The following is a 26,278-nucleotide window of genomic DNA, read 5'->3' on the forward strand; positions in this document are numbered from 1 at the left end:
GTGCAAGTCTGAGGATGACATTTTAAATAGTGCTAAGAAGCATCAATCACAATTCTCCATTTGGGTATCATCTATATAACTTCCTCAGGCTACTCATGATTTGATATACAACAATATTAATTGTAAGAAAAAAATATATGATGTCAGTTGTTACTAGGTCAATGGAAGGTCATGCTTTTCACTCAATGTGACAATGACATAAGTAATTATGAGCAGCGCTGCCTCTCATATTAAGCAGACAGAATGTTGAATAACTCAAGATCTAGTAGAGAAGATGTCAAAATGTCCATGGAAAAATTAGGCCATGATTTTACATCTTATAATAATTTTGTTGACATGTAAGCTAAGATGCCATTTCTGTATCTGGCAGTATGATATTGACTACCTACCTTTCTCAGAATGTTGCTGTAAGGACTAATTAAGATAAAACATGATAAAATCATGAATATAATACACAATAAAAATCCATCTCAAATACACAAGGTAGCAAAATTATAAGCTAGTTGTTTAAAAAATGCACCATTATACATGTATACCAAATCATACATCTGAATTAAAAAACATATTATAATGCTGAAACATATAATAAATTGGACTCGAAATTAATAAATGATTGATAAGCAAAGTGAATATCCTCTCCCAGTTCTCAGAGGTTATTTTTATTCTTATGAAGGATTGTGAAAAAGATTTGAAAAAACTTATAAAATCACACATTATGAATAATCATCATAATTGAGTGTTTGCTGCATGCTAAACTTTATGCTAAACTAGCTTAATTATACAAGTTTGCTCCTTAAAATAACCCTCTCACTTAAAGACTATTATTTTCCCTTTTTACATTTAAGGAATCTTAAGACTTCATAAAGTTAAGTAATTTGACCAAGATCCATAACTGTAAAATGGAGAAGCCCAAGAGATATTTCAAGTACTTAATGAGAAGCAAGAAATAGGTGCATGCCAATTAGAATAAATGTCCAAGGATCAGAATGAACACTGGGCTGCCCACATTACACTGAGTGGTAGTTGCGTATCAATTCAAGTGAAGGACAAAATAAGTCCTGGATATCTAGTGTTAAGTTCTACACACTACACTTACAAATACAAAGGAATAAGGTGTATAAGTATTTTGAAAGTACAGGTGGAAAAATCCTAAGAAAATATAGTGAACCTTACGATTAAAGTAGGAAAATACATAGCAGGCACCCGGAACACTTGGAAAAATGGTGATTGAATTCAATTCCATAATTCAATTCTTAGCTTCTCACAAAGTAAAGGAAAATGAAACCAATTATAAGACTGAGAGCAACAATAAAATAAAATCCAAACAGATTGTTTAAGGCAGTAAAGTTGGTTATGGGACCCAAGAGATTTTTCTTACTTCAAAACCCAGAAAATGACTGTAACTTACACTGTGGTAGATACATAACCCTTACTCCTAAATATTAAAAGTCACCTAGCTATTTCTTTTGCAGTCTCTCTATTAAGCCCCATGGCACAAAGCCAAAACACTGTTCAATAACAACAACAAAGAGCTGCATAACAGTCACAAAATTGAAATCGTTTTTATTGTCTATTTTGGCACAATACTTTTTCCCAAAGTAGTTTCATACGATAGTACTAAATGTTTTACACACACACACACACACATTTTAAACATATATATGCACAAATGAAACAAGGTTTCTTGCTAAAATGATGGAAAGGTAAGGATTTGATGGTGATATAAAATTATATTATTTATTTTATTTTTATTACTTTTATTTTGTTACTGAGTATACAGGTTGTTTAAATATCCCCTGAAAATTGCTTAAATCAACACTTTTAAATAATGGGCAATAATAATACATAAAACCAGTCTTTGAAGGCTCAGTTTCTTAAATCGAGAATAGAATTTTCCATCTAGTAAAAGCCTTAAGTTTAAAACTAATAATGTACTAATGTGCTTGCATAATTCATGCCACTTGAATTAAACCAGTAATAAAAATGAAACAATAATTTACTTTTAATTACAATAAAAATTCTGAAGGGAGTTTAAATGGTAAAGTCCAGGCTGATCTACACTTTTTAATATTAAAGAAGGACATTAAACATCTCAGCCCCTATGTATGTGTATTTATTTCATTCAAATGTTTGGCAGCAAGCAGAAGCTATCTTAACATTTCTTAGCATGTACAAAGACTTTAACTTCAGTGGCACACAACATTTTTTTACAAGGAAGTTAACACTTCAATATGATTAAAGGTCTGCCATTGGCAGTTTAATTTCCTAACCCTCTTCTTAATATCACTACTAGATGGACAGTTTCCTTTATTTAAACCTTGTCCTTTTCAGTTCTCTACAGGACCTGACACTTTGTTAGTAACTCTGCAATTCCATCTCCCATATTTGTTAGAACTCTATTTTCTTATACATCAATGAACACAGTATATTTTCAAGTATGTCACGATAGTAGAGACTATGTAAGAGATAAACTAGGAGGAAATTTCTATCAGTCTAAGAGCAGCTTTAAAATATAGTGAACCTCAGTGCATCCTTTCCAAATATATTATAGTTTTTCTTTTCCTTTCAAAATGTGAGCATCCATTTTTGGCTGTGATTGAAATCCTAATGTGTGTGCAAGTGGATTCAAAATCAATATTTGTTGTTATCAAAAATTGTTTTGCTCCATTCTTAAATGAGAAAATACTAGGAGATATATATATTTATATATATATATATGTATTTGAGATATATATATATACATATATATAAAACAAAAAAATGTTTAAACCAAAATAAGATAACAAAAAGTTGTATTTAGTGCTAAATTTGAAGGCTCTTAAAGGTAAGGAACATGTATAATTCAGCATATTGTTTTTCAGACCCCATCATAAGGCATAGTACATAGTAGACATATATATATATATATATAGTAAAACTTGAGAGTTGCTCCATGCATTCACAGGACAAAGACCATTAGGCATTAATATGCTTAAATTGTGAGGCACCATTGCCACCTAAAGGGAACTAGCATTAGATGGGGAGAAACTATGAACCAAACCTGCACTGAACCACTATATAGCAATATGATAGTCAGTTTAAGCTACTCAAACTATTTTGAGAGCAAGACAGCTATGAGTCACTTCAAGGAACTCCTATCATAACTGATACCCTATAAAAGTACACAAATCTGGTAGAGACAATACCAGTCAATTTAAGTTCTGATGTTCCTAATCCAGTAACAGAGTTAACAACTTACTATTGATCATTTCAAGGTTACTTTTACCTCATTGATTGGGCAGCATTAAGAAATTTAGAGGCTTTGAATATATATCTGTGTCCTCATATTAATTTAAAACAGACCAACACATTTGTGATCTATCTCAAGAAGATTTTACAAATGCTTATTTGAAATATGAAGTATGTAATTTTCAAAAAATATTTTGGTGTTTCTGCTTTGTACATGCTTAGCATAGAAAAATGTTCGTCTGTAAAATGTATAATGTTCAGGACGGAATATCTGAAGTTCTAGACATTGCTACTTCTCTAGGTGATTTGAACATATAGTGATAAGATATTGTATGGCCTAATTATCTTTTCATCTCTGACCTCATGCTTCTGAGGATGACTCATACAATAACTCCTGAATAACATTAACTTCACCCTGCCAAATCAAAGGCTTATTGAAGATTAAATGATAATATCTCAGTTTTCATTTCTATTCAACCTAATAGAAAAACGGAACTGCAGAACAGGAGCTGCATTAGGCACAGGAAAATGCTCACAAAGCTGTTTTTAAGTCAATTTGACACATCTAAACTGAGAATGCCAACAAGTGGATAGTGATACATAGATTTTACTACTTTTAAAAACAAAAGTAAAGAGCTTTTGCATTATGCCCTGCTCCATATAATCCTGTGCATTGCCAGATTTGTTTAAAGGTTTATGACATTTTAAGCTGTATTCTATCAGTTTTTTATACAGATGGTTCCTGACTTATCAGGGTTTGACTTTCAATTTTTGGTCATTATGATGGCATGAAAGTGATACGCATTCACTATATTCCTTGATTTACAAAGAGGATAGCACATCCAGATAAATCCATTGTAAGCTAAGGAGCATTGATATATATAGTTTACATTGTGTCTTTTTCTAATACACACTGTGACCCTCTTCATGCCATAAGTGCTCAAATATTGTTAGCAGAATTATGATTTGGTTTTGAAAAACTGATATACAATTTTATAAGTACTGATATATAATCTGAATTCCAGCTAAGTATTTTATTTACAATTTAAGATACCAATTATAAAACAGCACTTTATAACACACACTGTTGCTAAAATGGGCCTTTGCTCTTTACAAATGGCTAAGATCACAAGCAGATTTTCCAGTAGAAAACGGTGAAGAAAACCCAACTGAAAATCTTAAAAGAAAAAAAAATTGAAATTGCTTATACTGCTAATTAAGAATTTAGAAAAATGACATGAACTTCATATTAAGTTATAATTATTTCTCTAACACCAGTGTAAATTTTCTTTCCATTTCTGTGCTGTTAAAATGTGGGAAAAACTGACCTTATGTTGTCTTTTATTTTAAGTAAAGAAACTAACTTCATACCTTAAAAGTAGTCATCATTTTTTCACAACCTCATCATTATCCTAAATAGTTCCAAGAATTATTATTTTTTTAAAATTCTTTTTACACGAAGACCTTACTGGGTTTTTACTCTATTGTACATATTGCTAAGTATTAACCTTTTCATGAGTATATTTTTTTCTTTTAAGAAACTTCTTTTGAACTGTTATCACCATTGCTGTCTCTCAGTGATACCAAGGCCATTCTTACCGGTTACCAAATAATAATAATAATAATAATAATAATAATAATAATAATAATAATGAGTCTACATGTTTGCTTTAGTTCTTACTGAATTTCTCTGAAAAACTTGATCTCATTGCTTCTCATCTAATTTTTTACTGCAGGTAACAAATGTTGGATGAGTTAAATAGGGAGAGTGTTTCCCATATCTTAATATGTACAACTTTTTACTATATAAAATTCTATAAAAGTTATTTTTTCAATCAAAGATTATAAACTACAATCATTGAAGCTTATCTCAAACATTCATTCTAAGCCTGCTTTATCCATGTACTTTGCCCTTAATTTCTAAGTTAATAAGATAAATTACCTACATCTGGTTCCTTCAAATCTTACATATTTTTCAGAGTTCATAAAATGTTATATGTTGAAATCATTTAAAAGCACTCTGACCTATCTCTATTAAACACATTGCTTCTACAGCTAATAATTAACTATCAGTCATTGGCATAGTTGATCCTCCTTAGTTTCACCAAACCCTCTCAAACCTTAATATTAAAAAAATACATATTCTCAAATGGCTGGACTTTTACATCTATTCCCACTCATTCATTTTTTTCCTGTTTTCTGGAATATATTTATTTTTAGCTTTCTTTAAAGAAAAGTCTTAGATATCAGTTAGCTGGTGAGTTAGGTAGATAGTGCAGTTTTACCTCCTATGCTTCCCTTTCTGTACAACTGATCACTTGTTCTTTTCTATGGTTATAATTCGTTACACTGTATATGACAAAAAGCAAGATACTTGCCTTATGTCATGCCTGCAATTTTTCCAATAATACCTGATAAATATTTTCCTCATCTAACACATTTCTGTAAACTTACAACTAAAAGTTTAAGGTATTGGAGCACAGGCCAAAGTGGCAGTGGCAGCTGAGAGGCATTTTTATATCTTGTCCGCCCTCTACAAGCAGAGCCAAATCTGGGTCATTACATTCAGCAGGGAGCTTTGAAACACCTTCCAACTTTGTACAGCAGGATGCTGAGTGTCTTTTGACCTAGTTTTGCACACAGGAAATGCAAGACTGCCAGACCATGGAGCCTGGAAGTGTTAGGTTGTTACATCTATGTCTTTTAGTTGCTGGAAGGATTCCTAAAATGTTAGCTTTATGATTCTTCCCTTTCCAGGAAACAATAATGTAATTATGCTGGCTACCTCTTGGCTCAGAGGTCAATATTCCTCCATATGACTGTTTCAGGTTGTATGCAAATTGAAATTGACCCATATGGTCTTAATATTGGCCTCAGTTTCACTAAACTTTGGACAGAATTCTTCCTGACTCTATGCTGACCGTTCTTTTTTCAGACTACTCATTTAAAAGAAAACATGGAATTGTAATTTTTTCTCTAATCCTTTGAGATGTTAAGTCTTTTTAAAAAACCTCTTGCTAGTTTGCTAGTTTTATAACCCAGTAACTTTTTTTTCCCCCAAAGGCCTGAACATTGTATCTTTGAAATATAAACATCAAGGGAAATACCTCTTCTATGCCCCAGTTTCTGGAGGAGAGTAGAAGTCTAACTTGGGTGAACAAATTGCTTCAAGTCGTAAAACTATCCTCTCGCAAAGATGAGAAAGTTTACTTTTTCTTTAGTAAAACCAATTAACAAACACAGATGGGCCTGTGCTCTCCCTCTGACCTTGACACTTAAAAATCCTCCCTTCCTTCGTTTCAGTAAACTTCAGACTGAGTTTGGGTCTCTCTCCTAACGCAATATCCTTGAATAAAGTCTTCTTTACCTGTTTAATTTTGCCTAGTACGATTTTCTCTTTATCAAGATATTACTCTAAAACTATTAAGACCAAAAAATGTGTAAGTGTTTTCTTCACATTCCTGCTTTGAGATTAAGCAGCCAGAGCATGTGTACTTTTTTTTTTTTTTTCAGGAAGGTTTTTTTACTGAGTGTTATCTTAGTGTTAGCAAATCCTTCTCCAATACAAGTGAAATCCTAAAAGAGGACAGAGTCCTTCTAGTTTCCAGGTGTTTGGACTCCAGGGGCTGATCTTCACAATGTCACCTCTTGTTTTTCTATTAGCAGAAATGCTGTAAAAATAAAACTCCTTAAACTACATTCCTGCTGCTTTGATAACTAGGCCAGAGCCTGCCTTTCTTCATCTCACACCAGTATTAAGAATTTAGGTAAAATCAACCACATTCCATTTATAAGAAATAATACACAAACCAAACCATCAATGTATACTGTCTGCCTTGGTTTCTTTCACAAGGTTTTATGTCCTCCTCTTCTTGCTAAATGTAAATAATTATTAAAAAGTGTAAACCCTGATAATGCTCTGTGTGTTTTATGCCTTCTAACTCTCTTAACATTTGGCATTATATCACATTTATGTCCTCATCTACATCTTCTGTTCATTTGGTCTGTGAGCTTCATGAGGGCAATACACAGATTTATTAGTTTATTCTCTACATATACAATTAATACTTGTATATTGAGTAACAGTCAACAAATGTTTGCTACAATGGCAAAATTATTTGAATGCACTAATAACATGATAAAAAGATTAATAGAAAATGTCAACATAGTAGATCAAAAAAAAACTTCAAAAATGTCATTTGCACAACTCTAAGTATTTTTATTGTCCATTTCAAATGATTTGTCAAGTCCACATTAAAGATTCTGTGAAAATTTTTACATTAAAGTAACACATTCCAGGGAAAAAACTTATTTGAACCCATCATTTCCAAAAGAAAAGACAATTAGAATCTCTTTTCTTTCCTAAGCAAACATGGACATAAACAAATTATTATTCAATAATTTGTATCCACCCTGTTTCTCTCCCAGGTTCTACTTATTTACTTATTTATGTAAGCCAGTTTAAATCATTTGTGGAAGAACGAAATGTATATGTATACATATGTACATTTGTAATTTCAGTGACAATAAAAAGTTAGTCTGATTTTTGATCTACTAAATAGTTTTCAACTGAAAAAATACAGAAATTTTTTTTAAAAAAGCTTTAAATCTTGTACTTAAAGGAAATGAGCTAAAATTTATAAGACATCAGTATGATGTTATAATTATTTTGCCATACCTGTATATGCAAATTGGACAAGGTCCCAGAGAGCATTGGGGTCTATGCCTTCCATTTTGATCTCCTCTTGCTTGGCTTCACAAACATCACTTGTAAACATGGCCGCAAAATAGTCGGAGACTGAACTCAGAACAAGCCTGAAAGAGTCACAGGTTCTAATTTAGGTCTTGAATGTAAGGGAGAAAATCACTGTGTCAACCAGAATGCAACGCAGAGCACAAAATCAATCTATTGATCAATCAATTAATGCATTTTATTTATTGCCTCATGAGTTGTACTTTACAAAACTGATTCAAAAAATCCCCTAACTTTTCATAATAGAGCATTCTCATACATTTTCTTCTATCACTTCAACAATATTTTGTCTTTCACATTTAGGGCTTCAGGCCTCTTAAATAATACATTATAGTCTTCTTTATGTAATGACCCACTTTTCACCATGCTAACTTTCCCTATTGAACTATCGTGAATTTGAACGCATAACATATATTGATCTGTTGGTGAGATTTCTATTATGTTTTGTTTATTTGCCTGTTCTTGTGCCAATAAAATAGTATTTTTAAATTATAAATATGTCTTTATAACCGATAAGGCAAATCCCTTTCTTTAATATTTTAAATTTAACTATTAGCAACATTTTATTCTTTCATAAGTAGAGTTTTAGGCTTTCAAGTCTTAAGTAACTTTTTAAGTTTTAAAAATAATTCCTAAAGCATTTTGATTTAAAAATGCATTAATTTTCTATTCTATTTGGGGAGATTTGACATAATTTTCATATAAATTCATTCCATCTAAAAGTATAAAATATCTATCCCTATATTCAGGATACTTTGTTTCCTTTTCAATTTTAAAGTTTTCCTGAAAATTGCTATATAGATTCTTAGTTGATTCTTATATTGTTACAATTTTGTTGGCTTTCTGTATACTATCTACTTTTTATTCTATTTTTGTTGGTTTTTCTGTTAGAATTTATTAATTGAGAAATTCATAGATTCATCCTTTATCTGGTACATCTGGTGAATTATGTTTGCTAGTTCTTTTGATTCTGCTATTTCTTTTTACATTTAGGTAGATGACTACATCATCTGCAAGTTATATTCTTTTGACTTATTCCTGTTCATTCTGTATGACTCCTCTTCTTTCTCTTTCCTTACAGCTGTGTTAAACAGTTCCTCTGTCCCAGAGGCATTTTGTGTTTTTTTTCTGTGTTAAGAGGAATGCATCTAAAGTTTCTCTCTTCAGTATGATGCCTGCTGAATATACTTGGAATATAAGCTTTACTAAGTCAGATAAACCTCTTTAATTTCTAATTTTGCAAACAATTTTTATAATATTTGTGTATTAAAATTTATAATGTTGTTAATTATATTTTAGAATGAAAAAAATTATGATATTTTCAAGTATAATTATGAGATAAATAAATCTCAAATTTTATTTTCTTGTATTTTCCTGATCTGATTTTTATCAAGGCTATAGTAGACTCATAATATGAGCTGGGAGCTACAACTCTTTCATTTTGTGTAACAACTTTTAGAATAAAGCAATTACTTTTTTCTTTAAGATCTTTCAGAAATTATGTGAAAAACCATTTACATTCAGCTATTTTGAAGAAGACTTTCCTAATATCATTTCCATTATTTACTAAGTCACAAGGGTTATTCAAGTTCTTTATTTCTTCATATATTCAGTTTTGCATCTTAAATTTTCCAAAGTTTTTTTCACTTTACTTAGAGCCTAACATTTATTTATTTGTTTATAATTTCAACTTTTTTTTTAGAGACAGTATCTCATTCTGTTGTCTAGGATATTGTGCAGTGGCATGATCATAGCTCATTGCAGCCTTGAACCCCAGGGCTCAAAGTGATCTGCTTGCCTCAGCCTCCTGTGTAGCTGGGACAACATGCACAAGCCACCTCACCCAGCATGGGTTCTAAAATGTCTAATTTATGTTTTTCACAAAATTACATTTGGGTTTAATTGTACCAATTTATATTTGTTTTTATTCTATTTGTTCTTTGGATTAATCTTTGTACAGTAATTATTTCATGTCATTCATTATGTTGACATGTTTTTCACATGTGTGTATGCACACATATGTGTGTTTAAAGTGGTTGCTCTATGGCAGCAACCAGAATTTTGTTTTCCATAAGGAACCAAATAGTAAATATTTTACACGTTGAAAATTCTACACATAGTCTTTGTTGCATATTCTCCTTGAAAACAAACTCAATCAATTGAAAATTCTAAAATGAATTTTAGCTTATGGTCTACACAAAAACAAGCTGCACAGCAGATTTGGCCCCTGCACGGATATTTGCTAAATTTGTCTAGAGATCACATTAACCAATAACACTCTACCTTCATGGATATCATACGAAATTTGCAACATAAAACACCCCTTCTGCTCAGTCAAAAATCTAAAAGAACATAAAATGTATTTAAATTTACTGCCTTTTCCACCATATTTGATGCTCTCCATTCATTTTTGAAGTTGGCTTTAATCTGGTATCAATATTGGAAGAAATATCTTTAGTTATTTCTTGTACTGTAAGTCTGAAGGCAAAAAATAAAAAAAATACAGCTTTCATTTATCTGAAGACTTATTTAGTTGCATGTCTAGTATCTTTTAAAAGTTATTTACACATGATATACAATTCTAGGGTGATTTTTTTTGAACTTGAAATATAGAATTTCATTATCAATTAGGCACCACTGTTGGAATTTTTTTTGTTTGGCAGTTTGTTTGTTTGTTTGTTTGTTTTAAAAATAGGCTCTTGCTTTGTCACCCAGGCTGGAGTCCAATGGCATGATCTTAGCTCACTGGCACCTCAAACTTCTGGGCCCAAACAATTCTTCTGCCTCCACCTCTCAAGCAGCTAGGACCACAAGTATGTGCTACCATGCCTAGCTAGTTTTTGAATTTTTTGTAGACAGCATCTTGCTATGTTGCCCAGGCTGGTTTGGAGCTCCTGGCCTTGAGTAATCCTTCTGCCTCAGCCTACCAAAGTATTGGGGTTATGGGCATGAGACACTGCACCCAGACCACCTTGTTTGTTATAGAAAACTAGCTTTCATTCTTACAGCTGTTTTTCTGATGTAATCTGTCCTTTATTTTTAACTTTTTTCTCTTGATCTTAGGGTTTTAGTTATTTAGCTATAAGTGGGACTTAATATTTACTCAGCATATGTTTTTCTGAGCTTCCTGGAGCAGTGGATGGATCTTTTTAAATCAAATTCTGAAAATTATCTGCAAATAATTACTCATATTTTCACCAAATTAACTCTGATACATTCTAGGACTCAAATTGCATATATGGTTCAACAACTGAGAATGCTACAGAGACTGTTCAATCTTAATTCATTTTACACTCAATTTTTGTTTTACTCTCTGCTTTACCTTAGGTAATTTCTAATCACTTGAATTTTCTCGAATGTCTTTATATTCCCGATTGCTTTATTCATTGTTACCTATCTTTTCCTATAAATATTTTGAATTATTTATGATAGTTACTTTTTTCCCTTTTCTAATACTTTAAACAACTGGGTCATCTCTTGGTCAATTTCCATTGGCTGATTTTTGTTTGAACCGTCAAACAAAACATTCTCCTGCATTTTCCATCTACAGTAAAATTTGATTGCATAACAGATATTATACTTCTCCAACAAAAAAAATAGAGGCTAAGAAGGGAGCTGGCCTTTAGTTCTTAGGCGTTGTTATTTGTTCTCTGTTTTGTTTTGGTTTGGTTGTTATTGGTATATTCACAGCTTTTTGATGGCTTTAAAAATAAAATATAATTATTTGGTTTATCTCATGGAAAATGGAATTACAAATACAAGCATGCCTTATTTTATTGCATTTCACTTTACTGTGCTTTGCAGATACTGTAGTTTTTTTAAAATAATTGAAGGCTTATAGCAACTCATTATCTAGCAATTCCATCAGCACCATTTTTCCAACAGCATATGCTCACTTCATGTATCTTCGTCACATTTTGGTAATTCTGGCAATATTTCAAATATTTTATTGTTATTACGTCTGTTACAGTAATTTATGAACAGTGATCTTTGATGTTACAATTGTCCTTGTTTGGGGGTGGGTGTCATAAACTATACCCATATCAGACAATAAACTCAGTAAGTATTATTCTGACTGCTTCACTAACTGGCCACCCCCTCATTTCTCCCCTTCTCCATGGGTCTCCCTATTCCCTGAGGCACAATATTAAAACTAGGCCTACTAATAACCCTGCAATGCCTTCTGAGTGTCCAAATGAATAGAAGTGTTGCATGTCTCTCACTTTAAATCAAAAGCTAGAAATGATTAAGTTTAGTGAGGGAGACATGTAGAAAGTGGAATGAGAACAAAAGCTGGGCCTCTTTTGCCAAACACTTAGTCAAGTTGTGAATGCAAAGGAAAAATTCTTGAAGTGAATTAAAAGTGCTACTCTAGTGAACACGCAAATAATAAGCACAACAGACTTATTTCTGAAATGGAGAAAGTGAGTGGTCTGGGCAGAAGATGAAACCTGCCACAACATTTCCTTGAGCCAAAGCCTAATCCAGAGCAAGGCCCTAACTCTCTTCAATTTCATGAAGGCTGAGAGAGGTGAGGAAACTGCAGAAGAAAAGTACAAAGTTGGCAGAAGTTAGCTTATGAAGTTTAAGGAAAGAAGTCTTCTCCATAACATAAAAGTGCAAAGTGAAGCAGCAACTGGGTTTGTGCAAAAGTTATTATGGTTTTTGCCATTACTTTTAATGTCAAAAATAGCAATTAATTTTGTCCCAACCTAATAGAAGCTGCAGCTTCTATGATCACTGATGAAAGTGGCTATACTAAACAGTAAATTTTCAATGTTGACCATATATATAAAGAAGATCTCATCTAGGATTTTCATAGTTAGATAGAAGTCAATGGCTGGCTTCTAAGCGTCAAAGGACAGGCTCTTTTTTTTTTTTTTTTTTTTTTTTTTTGAGACGGAGTCTCGCTCTGTCACCCAGGCTGGAGTGCAGTGGTGCAATCTCAGCTCACTGCAAGTTCCGCTTCCTGGGCTCATGCCATTCTCCTGCCTCCGCCTCCCAAGTAGCTGGGACTACAGGCAACTGCCACCACACCCGGCCAATTTTTTGTATATTTAGTAGAGACAGGGTTTCACCATGTTGGCCAGGATGGTCTCGATCTCTTGACCTCATGATCCACCTGCCTCGGCCTCCCAAAGCGCTGGGATTACAGGCGTGAGCCACCGCGCCCGGTCGCAGGACAGGCTAACTCTCTTTTTAAGGACTAATGCACCAGTGAGTTTAAATTGAAGCCAATTCTCATTACCATTCTGAAAATCCTAGGTCTCTTAAGAATTACACTAAGTGTACTCAGCCAGTGCTTTAGAAATGGAACAATAAAGCCTAGACGACAGCACATCGTTTGCAGAATGGCTTACTATTTTAAGCCCATAGTTGAGACTTACTGCTCATTGACAATGTTCCTCGTTGCTCAAGAGCTCTAATAGAGATGTACAAGGAGATTAATGTCTTTAGGCCTGCTAACACATCCATTGTACAGTTCATTAAGAAATAATTTTGACTTTCAAGTCATATTATTTTAAAAAAGTGTATTTCATTTTTTTCTTTTTATTTGTACAGATTTTTGCATACATGTGCAATTTGTTACATGTATAGACTGTGTAATGGTCAAGACAGGGTTTTTAGGGTATCCATCCTCTAAATAATGTACATTGTACCCATTCATCATTTTTTCACCTTCCTTCTCCTTCCCACCTCCTCACTCTTCTGGATCTCCATTATCTATTATTCAAATCTCTATGTCCATGTAATCACAGTTTTTAGCAACTACTTATGAGTGAAGATATATGACATTTGTCTTTCTGTGCCTGGCTTGTTTCACTTAAGAAAATGACCTCTAAGTCCATCCATGTGACCATGAATGACATGATTTCATTTTTTTTATGGCTGAATAGTATTCCATGTATATCTATATCATATTTTATTTATCCACTCATCAACTGATGAACAATTAGTTTGATTCCATATATTTGATATTGCAAATAGTGGTGCAATAAATATACAAGCACAGGTTTTTTGATACATTGATTTTGTTTCCTTTGGATAGACACTCAGTAGCTGGATTGCTGGACTGAATGGTAGTTTTAATTTTAGTTCTTTGTCTCTTGATGCTGTAAATACTGATTCCTTTGAAGCATCAATTTAAAACTTTCTGGAAAATTTCACTCTCCTACATACCATTAAGTACATTCATAAGTCATGGGAGGAAGTAAAAATATCAACTAGTTTGGAAAAAGAGAAGATTCCAACCCTCATATATGACTTTGAAGGGTTTAAGACATCAGTGGAGGAAGTAACCTTACTAGAAGTAACCTCTAAGACTGGGCGCGGTGGCTCACGCTTGTAATCCCAGCACTTTGGGAGGCCGAGGCGGGCGGATCATGAGGTCAGGAGATCGAGACCACGGTGAAACCCCTCTCTACTAAAAATACAAAAAATTAGCCGGGCATGGTGGCGGGTGGCTGTAGTCCCAGCTACTAGGAGAGGCTGAGGCAGGAGAATGGCGTGAACCCGGGAGGCGGAGCTTGCAGTGAGCCGAGATCGCGCCACTGCACTCCAGCCTGGGTGACAGAGCAAGACTCCGTCTCAAAAAAAAAAAAAAAAAAAAAAGAAGTAACCTCTAACCAAAGAACTACAATTAGAAGTAGAGTCTGAAGATGTAACTGAATCACTGCAATGTCATGATCAAATTTGAACGGATAAAGAGTTGCTTCTAATGGATGAGCAAAGAAAGTGATTCTTGAGATGGTATCTACTCCTGGTGAAAATTCTGTAAAGATCATTGAAATGACAAGAAAGGATTTAGAATATTATATAAACTGGCAGGGCATTGTGGCTCACGCCTGTAATCTAAACGTTTTGGTAGGTGGCTGGTGGATCACCTGAGGCCAGGAGTTCAAGGCCAGCCTGGCTAGGATGGCAAAACCCTGTCTCTACTAAAAATACAAAAATTAGATGGGTGTGGTGTGCGTGCTTGTAATCCCAGCTACTCAGGTGGCTGAGGCATGAGAATTGCTTGAACCCGAGAAGTGGAGATTGCAGTGAGCCAAGATTGCACCACTGTGTCCCAGCCTGGGGCCACAGAGCAAGATGCTGAATTAAAAAAAAAAAAAAAAAGCAAAAAAAGAATATTACACAAACTTAATTGACAGAGCAGCAGTAGGGTTGAAGAGAAAATTGATTCCAATTTTGAAAGAAGTTATACCGTGGGTAGAATGCTATCAAACAGCATCCCATGCTACATATATATATATGTATATATATATATATATAAATTGTGAAAGGAGAATCAATTGTTGCAATGTATCTTATTATCATCCTATTTTAAAAATTGCCACAGATACCCCAACCTTCTGCCACCACTACCCTGATCAATAAGAAGCCGTCAACAGAGAGTTAAGACCCATCACTAGCAAAAAGATTAACACTCCCAGAAGGCTGAGATGACTGTTAGTATTTATTAGCAATAAAGCATTTTTTAAATAACTGTATATACACATACATACATGATGATGTAATGCTATTGCACACTTATTAGACCTATGGTATCATGTAAATAGAACTGATATATTTGCTAAGAAACAAACATATATTTATAAACAAATAAATATATATTATATATATATGCACACATATATATAATATATATTTTGGTGACTTGCTTAATTGCGATATTCACTTATGGTAGTCTAGAATCCAATCTGCAATATCTTCAAGGTGTGCCTGTATGGAAAGGGAGAAGACTTAAAAAAAATCAAAACTGCTGCATATCTACAACTATTTGATCTTTGACAAACCTGACAAAAACAAGCAATGGGAAAAGGATTCCCTATTTAATAAATGGTGCTGGGAAAACTGGCTAGCCATCTGTAGAAAGCTGAAACTGGATCCCTTCCTTACACCTTATACAAAAATTAATTCAAGATGGATTAAAGACTTACATGTTAGACCTAAAACCATAAAAACCCTAGAAGAAAACCTAGGCAATATCATTCAGGACATAGGCATGGACAAGGACTTCATGTCTAAAATACCAAAAGCAATGGCAACAAAAGCCAAAATTGACAAATGGGATCTAATTAAACTAAAGAGCTTCTGCACAGCAAAAGAAACTACCATCAGAGTGAACAGGCAACCTACAGAATGGGAGAAAATTTTTGCAACCTACTCATCTGACAAAGGGCTAACATCCAGAATCTATAATGAACTCAAACAAATTTACAAGAAAAAAACAAACAACCCCATCAAAAAGTGGGTGAAGGACATGAACAGACACTTCTCAAAAGAGGACATTTATTCAGCCAAAAAACACATGAAAAAATGCTCATCATCACTGGCCATCAGAGAAATGCAAATCAAAACCACAGTGAGATACCATCTCACACCAGTTAGAATGGCCATCATTAAAAAGTCAGGAAACAACAGGTGCTGGAGAGGATGTGGAGAAATAGGAACACTTTTACACTGTTGGTGGGACTGTAAACTAGTTCAACCATTGTGGAAGTCAGTGTGGCGATTCCTCAGGGATCTAGAACTAGAAATACCATTTGATCCAGCCATCCCATTACTGGGTATATACCCAAAGGACTATAAATCATGCTGTTATAAAGACACATGCACACGTATGTTTCTTGCAGCACTATTCACAATAGCAAAGTCTTGGAACCAACCCAAATGTCCAACAACGATAGACTGGATTAAGAAAATGTGGCACATATACACCATGGAATACTATGCAGCCATAAAAAATGATGAGTTCATGTCCTTTGTAGGGACATGGATGAAACTGGAAATCATCATTCTCAGTAAACTATCGCAAGGACAAAAAACCAAACACCGCATGTTCTCACTCACAGGTGGGAATTGAACAATGAGAACACATGGACACAGGAAGGGGAACATCACACTGCGGGGACTGTTGTGGGGTGGGGGAGGGGGGAGGGACAGCATTAGGAGATATACCTAATGCTAAATGACGAGTTAATGGGTGCAGCATACCAACATGGCACATGGATACATATGTAACAAACCTGCACATTGTGCACATGTACCCTAAAACTTAAAGTATAATAATAATAATAATAAAAAACCTATGAAATTGAAGGTATTATGGATTGAAATGGAAGGTATTAATATAAATTATTTGTTTTAAACATAAAATATATGAATTCTTATTTGTGTTTGTGCATATGTATGTATGTGTGCATGTCTGTCAAAGACTCCTTAGAAAAACGACAGACTGCAGAATGGAGCAGGGTAAGCATAAAATCAGCCTGGAATACCTTTTGTTGCAGAGAGTAAAGAAGTACTCAAAACAATTGGGGAGATGTCAAAAGAATTATAGTGATGCTTACATCTATAAGCAAAACAACAGTAAAATTTGAATGCATGTTTTTCCTAAGAACACTATAAGAGAAAAGAAAGGAAGTGAGATCAATACAGGAAATTATTACCTGAAACTTTTCAGGAGATTTTTTTTCATTTATTTATTTTGAAGTTTTATCTGCTATATATTTTATCTTATATATAAGATAAGTGGAAGGGCATGGTATAATTTAACTTGAACACAAAATACGTTATTTTAACTGGAAAACATGACTTAACTACGTAATTCATGCATTTAAGAAATGCCTTATAAGATTCATGGTTTTAAATATTTTATTAATATTAATGCTGAGGATGGTAACATGTTAGATATATTTAAGGTTCTCACTTCCCTATGCATTTGTTTTGGGCAGTTAGTAACTAAAATGTCAACTCTTTATAATCTCAGAATTCGACAAAATGATTAAGACACAGATATCTTCAAATACTTATTACACACCAGTTAGATAAATTAGTGTCAGATGGTCAGTTTTATCAAAAGCATTAATTAAAACATTGTATGATACAAACTATAATAAACTAGAGGATAAATACATTTCCTATGCATAAAAAAAATATCAACATAAAGTCAACGAGCTTAATCTTATATATAAAACGTATATAGTTGCAGCAAGGCCACATCTCCATAGAGAAAAATATTGTATAACCTATATTATTCAATTTTAAATAATTACATAATATCTTCTCTATCAACTATAACATACTAAATACTGCTAACTCAGTAAAAAAAAAACTGCAGAAAAGTTTATACTGCATTTAGATTTGGTGACATAAGATATGGATTAAATTTTAGAAGAGGGATTTAATGCATAACAGAAATTAATATTTTTATATGTACATATTTAGTTCTATTAATGCTAGAGAAGCAGGAGTAAAACATGCATAAAGAAGTATATGCCTGCAACCACACTAGAAAATCTCTTATTGAGGTCACTACAAAGTTATTTCCTTCAGATCTATTAAATTTTGTAACTTCCACTTCAATTTATTATGGTGTTTGATATTGTTAACCTCCCATTCCTTTTTTAAATCTATTTTTTAGCAAAAGCCATGCAGACTTCTTATCCCAGCTTACCTGTGATTCATTGACTTATCTTCCTGGGTCTACTCTTTAACCCTCTCACTGTCATAGGTTTTGTTCAGGCCTCTACATTTTGCCTTGATGCTCACTGTTTCAGAATCATTCTTGAGCACCGCCTTAATTATTATTTTTACAGTGGTTTTAAACATAACCCTGAGTCTCAAATGCCTGTGGAACTGCTCATCACATATCCCAGGAGCATTTCATTATAACTAAATTAAACTCAAAGCTTTCCCACTGATATTTTCTTTCATTTGTGCTTCTTTGTTTCTAATTGGTACACTTCCAGAGTTGAATTTATGAACTTCCAGAGTCAAAATTGTGAAAGTATCACTATGTTTCTTTCTACTTTGTTTCCTATATCAAATATGATGTAAAATCCATCTTTCTCTTTGAATGTGTTCTTGCCCTCTTTATGAGGCCTGCCCATGTCCCAGGGGCAGTGATGTTAGTACCTAACAGCACCAAGATGCTCCTTTTTTCAAGAACTGGACTTGGCCTAATAGGAGCTCCTTATTCCCTGGAAGTCTATATGTTCCTGCTTCTCACACTGTATCCTTCAACTGCCACCACCTCTCCTGACTCTCAATCTGTGGATGGATCTTAAAGCACTGACTAAGAATCAGGATAAATCCTTGCTTCGGAGTGTGACTCATTCTGCAGGAAGTCATATGCAGAGCTTCCGGAGAGATAAAGATAAAGCAAGTCTTCATCCTTGATTTGTTCCTTCCTCTGCCCTATCCTGCTTCTGGTTCTTCTGAGGCCAGCCTTTAAATCCATCATGAACACCTGAATTCCAGGCTCAGGCTCTAATATGAGGGAATCTGGCTTATGACACCATCCTTCAAAATACTGCTCAGTTCATCCTTCATGTTCATATAGTCTTCATTTCATGCCTGGATGAACCGAAACAGCTTCTCAGATCATTAGTTTCTGCTGTGCCTGTCTTTTATACATTTTCTAAAACCATACCATATTTCAAAACTACCTTTCTAAATTATGATAGTCAGTCTATTGTGGTTGTTAAAGTCATTATTTCAGTACCCAGATTGTCTGGGTTTGAGTTCTAATGTCACCAATTATTGAGTGAATAACTTGGGTAAATTTTAAATTTTTTCCATGCCTCCGTTTTCTATATTATAGAGAAAAGTGAGAAATTAAGAATTTTCTGTTTCTTAAAGACAAAATGATTTGTAAATGCAAACCACTTTAAACAAGGCCTGGAACATAATCAATGCAGTGAGTGTTAACTATCATCATCATCATCATCATCATCATCGACTCAGTTATGTTATTCCTCTCCTCAAGAACCTACATTATCTTCTAATTAAACATACTGTTTCAAGTAAAAAACTTATCTACTGGCTCCTAAGGTCTATCATAATCATCTTTGTCCTATTTTTATGGTTTAATTTCCCAGTTATTTCCAACATAAACTCTATTTTCACCAACTCATTATCCTTGTAATTTTTGCAAACAGAAATTCTTTAGTTCTCTATTTTTTCCATAGTATTATCTCTACTTAAAATAGTATGCCATGTCTTTTCTACTAGGCTTACCTCACACTCAATTTCTCTGAAAAACTTTCATAATACTCTATCATATGCTACTCATTTCCTTATTTGACTATGTCTTGAAATTGGAATTAGAACCATATATTCTACCTTGCAGTTATTTGCAACTATAACAATTTCCTTAATTATCTTATGGTTTATCTTTAACTCCTCAAGTATATTGAAAACTCTACAAGGAAAAACATTTTGTTTTATAATCATCATGCCTCACCAACAGGGCATAGGTCAATGCTAGAGTATTTTTGATAATTGTTTGTTTTAATTAGTGCAAAGAAAGATGCTTCATGGACTGCTGACAATCTACTATAGACATAAGCAAAACATTAAAATGATATCCAAGTGATTAAGAAAACAAAAGTTTTTCAGCTTTACTAATTATTTTTTTCTGAAGTTGCTACAGAGCTATTTTAAACTATCAAACCGAGTGAAGATTTAGGTGGATGAATGATTTAGTAAAATGAAAGAAATATTATTCCTCTTCTATTAAAGATAATCTATGTAAATAAATTTTCCATCAACACAGAGAAGCAATACTATTTGCCTACTCCTGGGTATTAATATATGTTGTTTATGTAAGTAATTTCTTTTTAATGTATTTAATGTGGTTTAAGTGCTACTAAATGCATCATTTCAATTGTCACTTCAGCCTCAACTGTCTACATACTAGTGCACTGTAAAGAACATTAAAATAATAAATACTTTCTTGAAATAACTAAATTTATTGTCAAATATGTACAAACAGTGAAAACAGAATATAACACATTTTTAAATGCCAAGTGTTTTAGTCTGTAGAATAAGATACTTTTCTATCAAATATCATCATTTTATTCTTCATTTAAGTTTTCATTTGATCATGAACATACTGCATGCTTGCTGTAAAAATGTAAATAATACATCAGTTTATACATTTCAGAAAAAAGTTAGCCACCTCTTCTTTCCTCCTTATGAGCCCTAACTCACAGGAATAAGATTTGTTAAGTTTTTGGCGTATATCCTTCAACACTGTTTCGATGAACATAAAATGATAAATAACATTATTTCCAACTCAAGACTAAGTATGTTAATTACATAAGATTTCCCCATTTATGTCTGCAAAATGCTCTTACTCTTAATAATGGCTAAGGGGGAAGAAAACTTTCACAAGCTCAATCATATTTCATTTCATATCTGTACATTATATCAGACAAGGCCGTGAACACCTCCTAATTTTCTTACCATTGATAATTCAAATATCCAATTTTTAATATTGATGTGTCAACCTAATTTTCCTCATCTGAACCTCAGATTAAAGGTAGCCTACCTATAAAAAATTTTTCATGTTTGAAATTCAAGGATTTACATTCAAATATTCTGGTTTACCTGCTGCTGATCAATTATCTTGGGCAATTTGTGAGAAAGTTATATTCATCTTAGGATTTCCTTCAAGGCCTAAAGCACAAATGAATTCAGAATTTTGATTATTTTTCATGCAAAAATATATTAATGTGTCATCTGAAATCTTATTAGACTTTCAGACCTTACCTACTTAAAAATATGCCTAACAGTAAACAAAACTATCTACATAAACATGGCCTTTCATAAAACTATTGATAGTTGTGACCAGTATCAAGTTAAAAACATACACAATATAACCAGCACATAAATAAATGATTTTATGTAAAGTCCTTCAATGAGGGTAATATGTTAACTAAAAACAAAATTTATTTGACAGTTTGGAATGATGATATAATGAATATAAACATACATAATTATGAATGAATACTGAGCAAGTGCTAATAACATTAGCTAGCAATGCTTTTACTGAAAGAGCTATAAATCTTCATAAAAATTATTTATTTTCTATATTATTCGAAATTATTATAATAGCCCCACAAGTTTTAGTGGTAATGATTCCAACACCACATATATTTTGCTTAAAGACAGTATTTAGTTGTACTAACTAAAATATACTAAAAGTATTAAAATGTATTAGTTTATTACTGATGATTATTCATTTTAAGTCAAGAGCTAGTTTTGCGTTAATTACAACTGTTTCATCATGCAAAAGTATCAGTAAAGTAGTATCAAATACCTGCAATGATTCACAACAATGCTTGTTCTTTTCATGTGTCACACAATATTTATTTATATTTATTAATATTTGTTTAACTTAGAGTCCTAAGATGTACATTACCTGTAAAATAATTAGTACTAAAGTTTTAAACTATAGTGTTAAAAAATTAATTGGGAGGTCATTAGGCTGAGACAGCTCCAGGTTTTAATTTCTACATAAGCCAAGCAAAAACCAACTCAGAGTAATTTAGCCAATCAGAAACCACCAACCAACCTCTAACTAGGCTCTTGCACCGCTTTAACCAATCAAATATTTTCTTTGTCTTGTTTCCACAAGCGTCTTATGAAAACTTTCCCCTGGTCTTCTTTAGGTGGGGCTCTGAACAGCTTGTGGTCTCGTGCTACCTGATCATGAGTTGCTGTTTGCTCACATAAACTCTTTAAAATAGTAATGTACCTAACTAAGTTTACCACTTAACAGTGCAAAGAAAATATAAAATTTTATTTGAATTGAGTTAGCCATAATGATTTTTAAAAACTAATTTTTCATATCCTACTTAAGAAACACATCAATGATTGATAATAATGTATTTAATGTATTATAAATATATTAAATATTTATTTAATATGTGTTCAGAATAATACCTATAAAAGTAATACATTGCTCAGATGTTTTACAATAATATAAACCAAGAAGAATTTTGATTTCTCATCCAATAGGAATATTGTAAACAATTTGCATAACTAAATAATTTAGAAAATAACTAATGTATATGAAGAGTAATAAAGAAAACAATATAGAATATTATGAATATAGAATAATTGCTCAACAGATTGGTAAAAAATGTTTCAAATGAAAAAGAAAATGTTGAATTAAGATGAATAAAAGAATACAAGATTGTAGAAATTATAGGAAACACCCATCTTTTTAAAAACTTAATGAGCATTTGATGTGTTGATATATTTTTGAGTTGATTGACACCTCCTGTCTTCTTAAAATATACATACAATATTATTTAATTTATAAGTTAAATGAAGTAAATTTAATTACACTCTCAAGGATAGTCTTACTCTGAAGAATATAATTGAATTATTAACTAGATGCTATTTAGATGCTAGCTCAGGATAATTTGTGGTTTTGCCACACATGTTATTACATTGAATAATTCTCTCAATAATAATGACTATTTGTGAATTCTCTTGCAAATGGTAACTCAATTTCGTAGTTATATTTGAAAAAATAAAATCAATAATATAAAAATGCTTTCAATAGTTAGCTGACAGATTGAACTCTAAATCACCTACAGTAGTTATTCAGTGTCAAATGTCCTTCCCCGTGTATTCCAAGACACTGACTTAAATTCAACATCCATATTGTAATATTTCTATCATGGTAGAAATACAGCCATGTTTTTCTGGAATCATTTTAATGCATAAAACTGTTAGCTTTCAAATGCATTATGTCTTTAAAAATAATATCAGTATGACACAATTTAATTTTAAATACATATAAAATAAAATGTCAATATGAAATACCTTAATTTATTAGTTGATATAAATATATATCCAAGATAACCTTTCTTTAGTTTCTGATGGAATAGCATATTTCATTTCAGATTTTAGGCATAATTCCCAAATTAGTGTGCCTAAAATTAGTATGATTGTGAATCCCACAGTCCTAGATAATGGAATTTTTCCTCCATAGTTATCAACCCTAGTTACATGGAGCTCTATTTTTGAACACCTTATAACTGTTTTGTTTTTCAAAAAATTATTACCTAAAATAGCATTTCAACTTTTCCACAAAAGAAAAATAAGAAAAAAACAAGTATAAACAAAACAAACAACAACAACAAAATCTCTTAAAAATGTGAATCCCTTCATGAGGTCAGGAGATCGAGACCATCCTGGCTAACACGTGAAACCCCGTCTCTACTAAAAATACAAATATTTGCCGGGCATGGTGGCGAGCAGGTGTAGTCCCAGCTACTCGGGAGGCTGAGGCAGGAGAATGGCGTGAACCCGGGAGGCGGAGCTTGCAGTGAGCCGAGATGGCGCCACTGCACTCCAGCCTGGGCGACAGCGCAAGACTCCGTCTCAAAAAAAAAAAAAAAATGTGAATCCTTATTTCTGTAATCATGTAATATTTGTAATCTGCATGCCAGTCTGTCACTTTTAAACATGTGAATGCATGTTTCCAGTAGAGGCACACTACCGTACCTATGTGCAGGTATCTTTCGGTTCCCAACAATCAGGATAACATCACAAAGTTGCTGCTGCTTCAAATAACTTTCCATCTTTCTGAAGGTTTGCTCAGCATGATGAACAGCTTGATAGAATTCTTCAGAGCTACTGGAGTCCAAATCACTTTGAGGTGTCATCGAATGGCCGGTTGATGACAGCCTATAAACCACGCACACACACACAAAAATAATAATAAAGGGATTTATAAAGAGCCAATTATCTAGAATAACATACAGGTTTTTATCATTTTCTTAAGAAAACTAATATATCTGTGTTTATTTTTATATTTTAATACAAGTTCAATAAATAAAGGTCAAATAATCTATTGTGGGTTAAGTGATTTGCTCTAGGGAATGATAAATAAATGGAAAAGTTCTTTTTTCTTGTTTAAAAAAGGTTTAAAAATATGTTGTCTGTATTATTCGGACATTAAGTTAGTAAACCTGAAATATCACGGAAATAGTAAATTATTTACATGCCTATTCTAAAATTAATTAGCAATGAAATGTTAATTTCATTCATTTGATATTGAGGAAGATAGCTTAATTATACTATTCTAAATAGAATTCTTGACATGTCATAGTAAATGTTGCTTTGCAGAAATAGGTGATTTTTATTATGAAAAAATATGAAACCTGGTTTTTAAGTAATATTGACAATTAAATTTGTAAGTAAATTATTGAGTTTCATGTTCTGTACCCCACTATTAAACAAAAAAATAGAATGTATTAACTCATAATAATACTTATAATAACTTTAATCATTAATAGATATTTTAATAAACTGTATGATTTTGCAAAGTCCATGATACTTAAGTTTTGTTACTTCATGTACTAATAGTATAGACTGTTTCAAAAAAAATAACTTTAATAAATGCCATACTCCATCATAGGGAAGACTCTTAATATTCAAGTTACATGATAGACACATGATAAAGCCTAGCAGACCCAATCAAGTGTTCTGATGACAATTCCTTAAATAACCTAAAATTAAATCTTAATTACATTCATAAAATTAATACTAAAATTGCTTACTTCATGATAAACATCTTAGAAAGTAACATGGAGAATTCTGGTTCCAACTGCTAAGTAGTAATTTGCAGCTGACTAAATCCCTCTCCACGAAAACCAGAAAAAAGTTACATACAATATCAAAATAATTATTTGCATTCAATAAGCTCTAATGAGGCAATCAGGACTTAGAAAGCCAAGATCCTGAAATACAGATAAATTAGAGTTATCTCAAAATTATTCACTGCGTATTCTTTCCCTCTCAAATTATTATAATAGCCCCACAATTTTTACTGGTAATGATTCCAACAGCACATACATTTTGCTTAAAGACAATATTTAGTTGTACTAACCAAAATAAACTAAAAGTATCAAAATGTATTAGTTTGTTTATTACTAATGAGTAATAATGAGAGTGAGAGTCCAAGGAACTCAACATAATATGGCAGCTAAGCAGATCTTCTGAGGATAATACAAAGACTGAAACCTAGAGTTGTATCAGTGAAAATCTCTGATTTCATTAAGCTGAACTTTTAATTGAAGTACCAGCAAACAATATAGTTTATATTTAGAAAAAGACATTCTTATATGGACTCTGTGATTTCTTATATACAATGCCTGACATTAAAGGAAAAAAATAGTAGGTCTGTACAGAAACTGGACACAGTGAGAAAAACAGACAACAGAAACAGTCTCCTAGGTGCTACAGATATGTTCAAATATGTGGATCACAATTATTATGTAATAGACATAAAAATAACTTTCATTAACCTTTTAATATAGATAATAAGCTGGATAATTTCAAGTCATATAAAAATCAAACAGAAACAAATAAGGCAATACAATAATTTAAGATTTTGATGTGCAAAATTAACTAGTCGATAAAAGGCAAACAAATGATGTTATGAAAAATAAATTAATAGAAAATACTCAAAGTTACCGAGATAAA

At 32.5% G+C, this 26,278-nt stretch overlaps 1 protein-coding gene across 2 annotated transcripts in view; it reads right to left on the minus strand.

Moving 5' to 3' along the window:
- The window catches only part of KLHL1 (kelch like family member 1), a 415,568-nt gene that overhangs the window by 245,129 nt on the left and 144,161 nt on the right, over nt 1–26,278 (minus strand). Inside the window, exons 2-3 of one of the 2 annotated variants that reach the window (XM_003257427.3) lie at nt 24,296–24,478; nt 7,907–8,043 (exon numbers count right to left, since the gene is read on the minus strand). In XM_003257427.3, the coding sequence (XP_003257475.1) occupies nt 7,907–8,043; nt 24,296–24,478 (320 nt within the window). The remainder of the gene's footprint in view (nt 1–7,906; nt 8,044–24,295; nt 24,479–26,278) is intronic. The other variant, XM_003257428.3, reaches the window with a different exon arrangement.

This window comes from Nomascus leucogenys, chromosome 5, assembly GCF_006542625.1.
Source record: "Nomascus leucogenys isolate Asia chromosome 5, Asia_NLE_v1, whole genome shotgun sequence".
Classification (NCBI taxonomy): Eukaryota; Metazoa; Chordata; class Mammalia; order Primates; family Hylobatidae; genus Nomascus; species Nomascus leucogenys.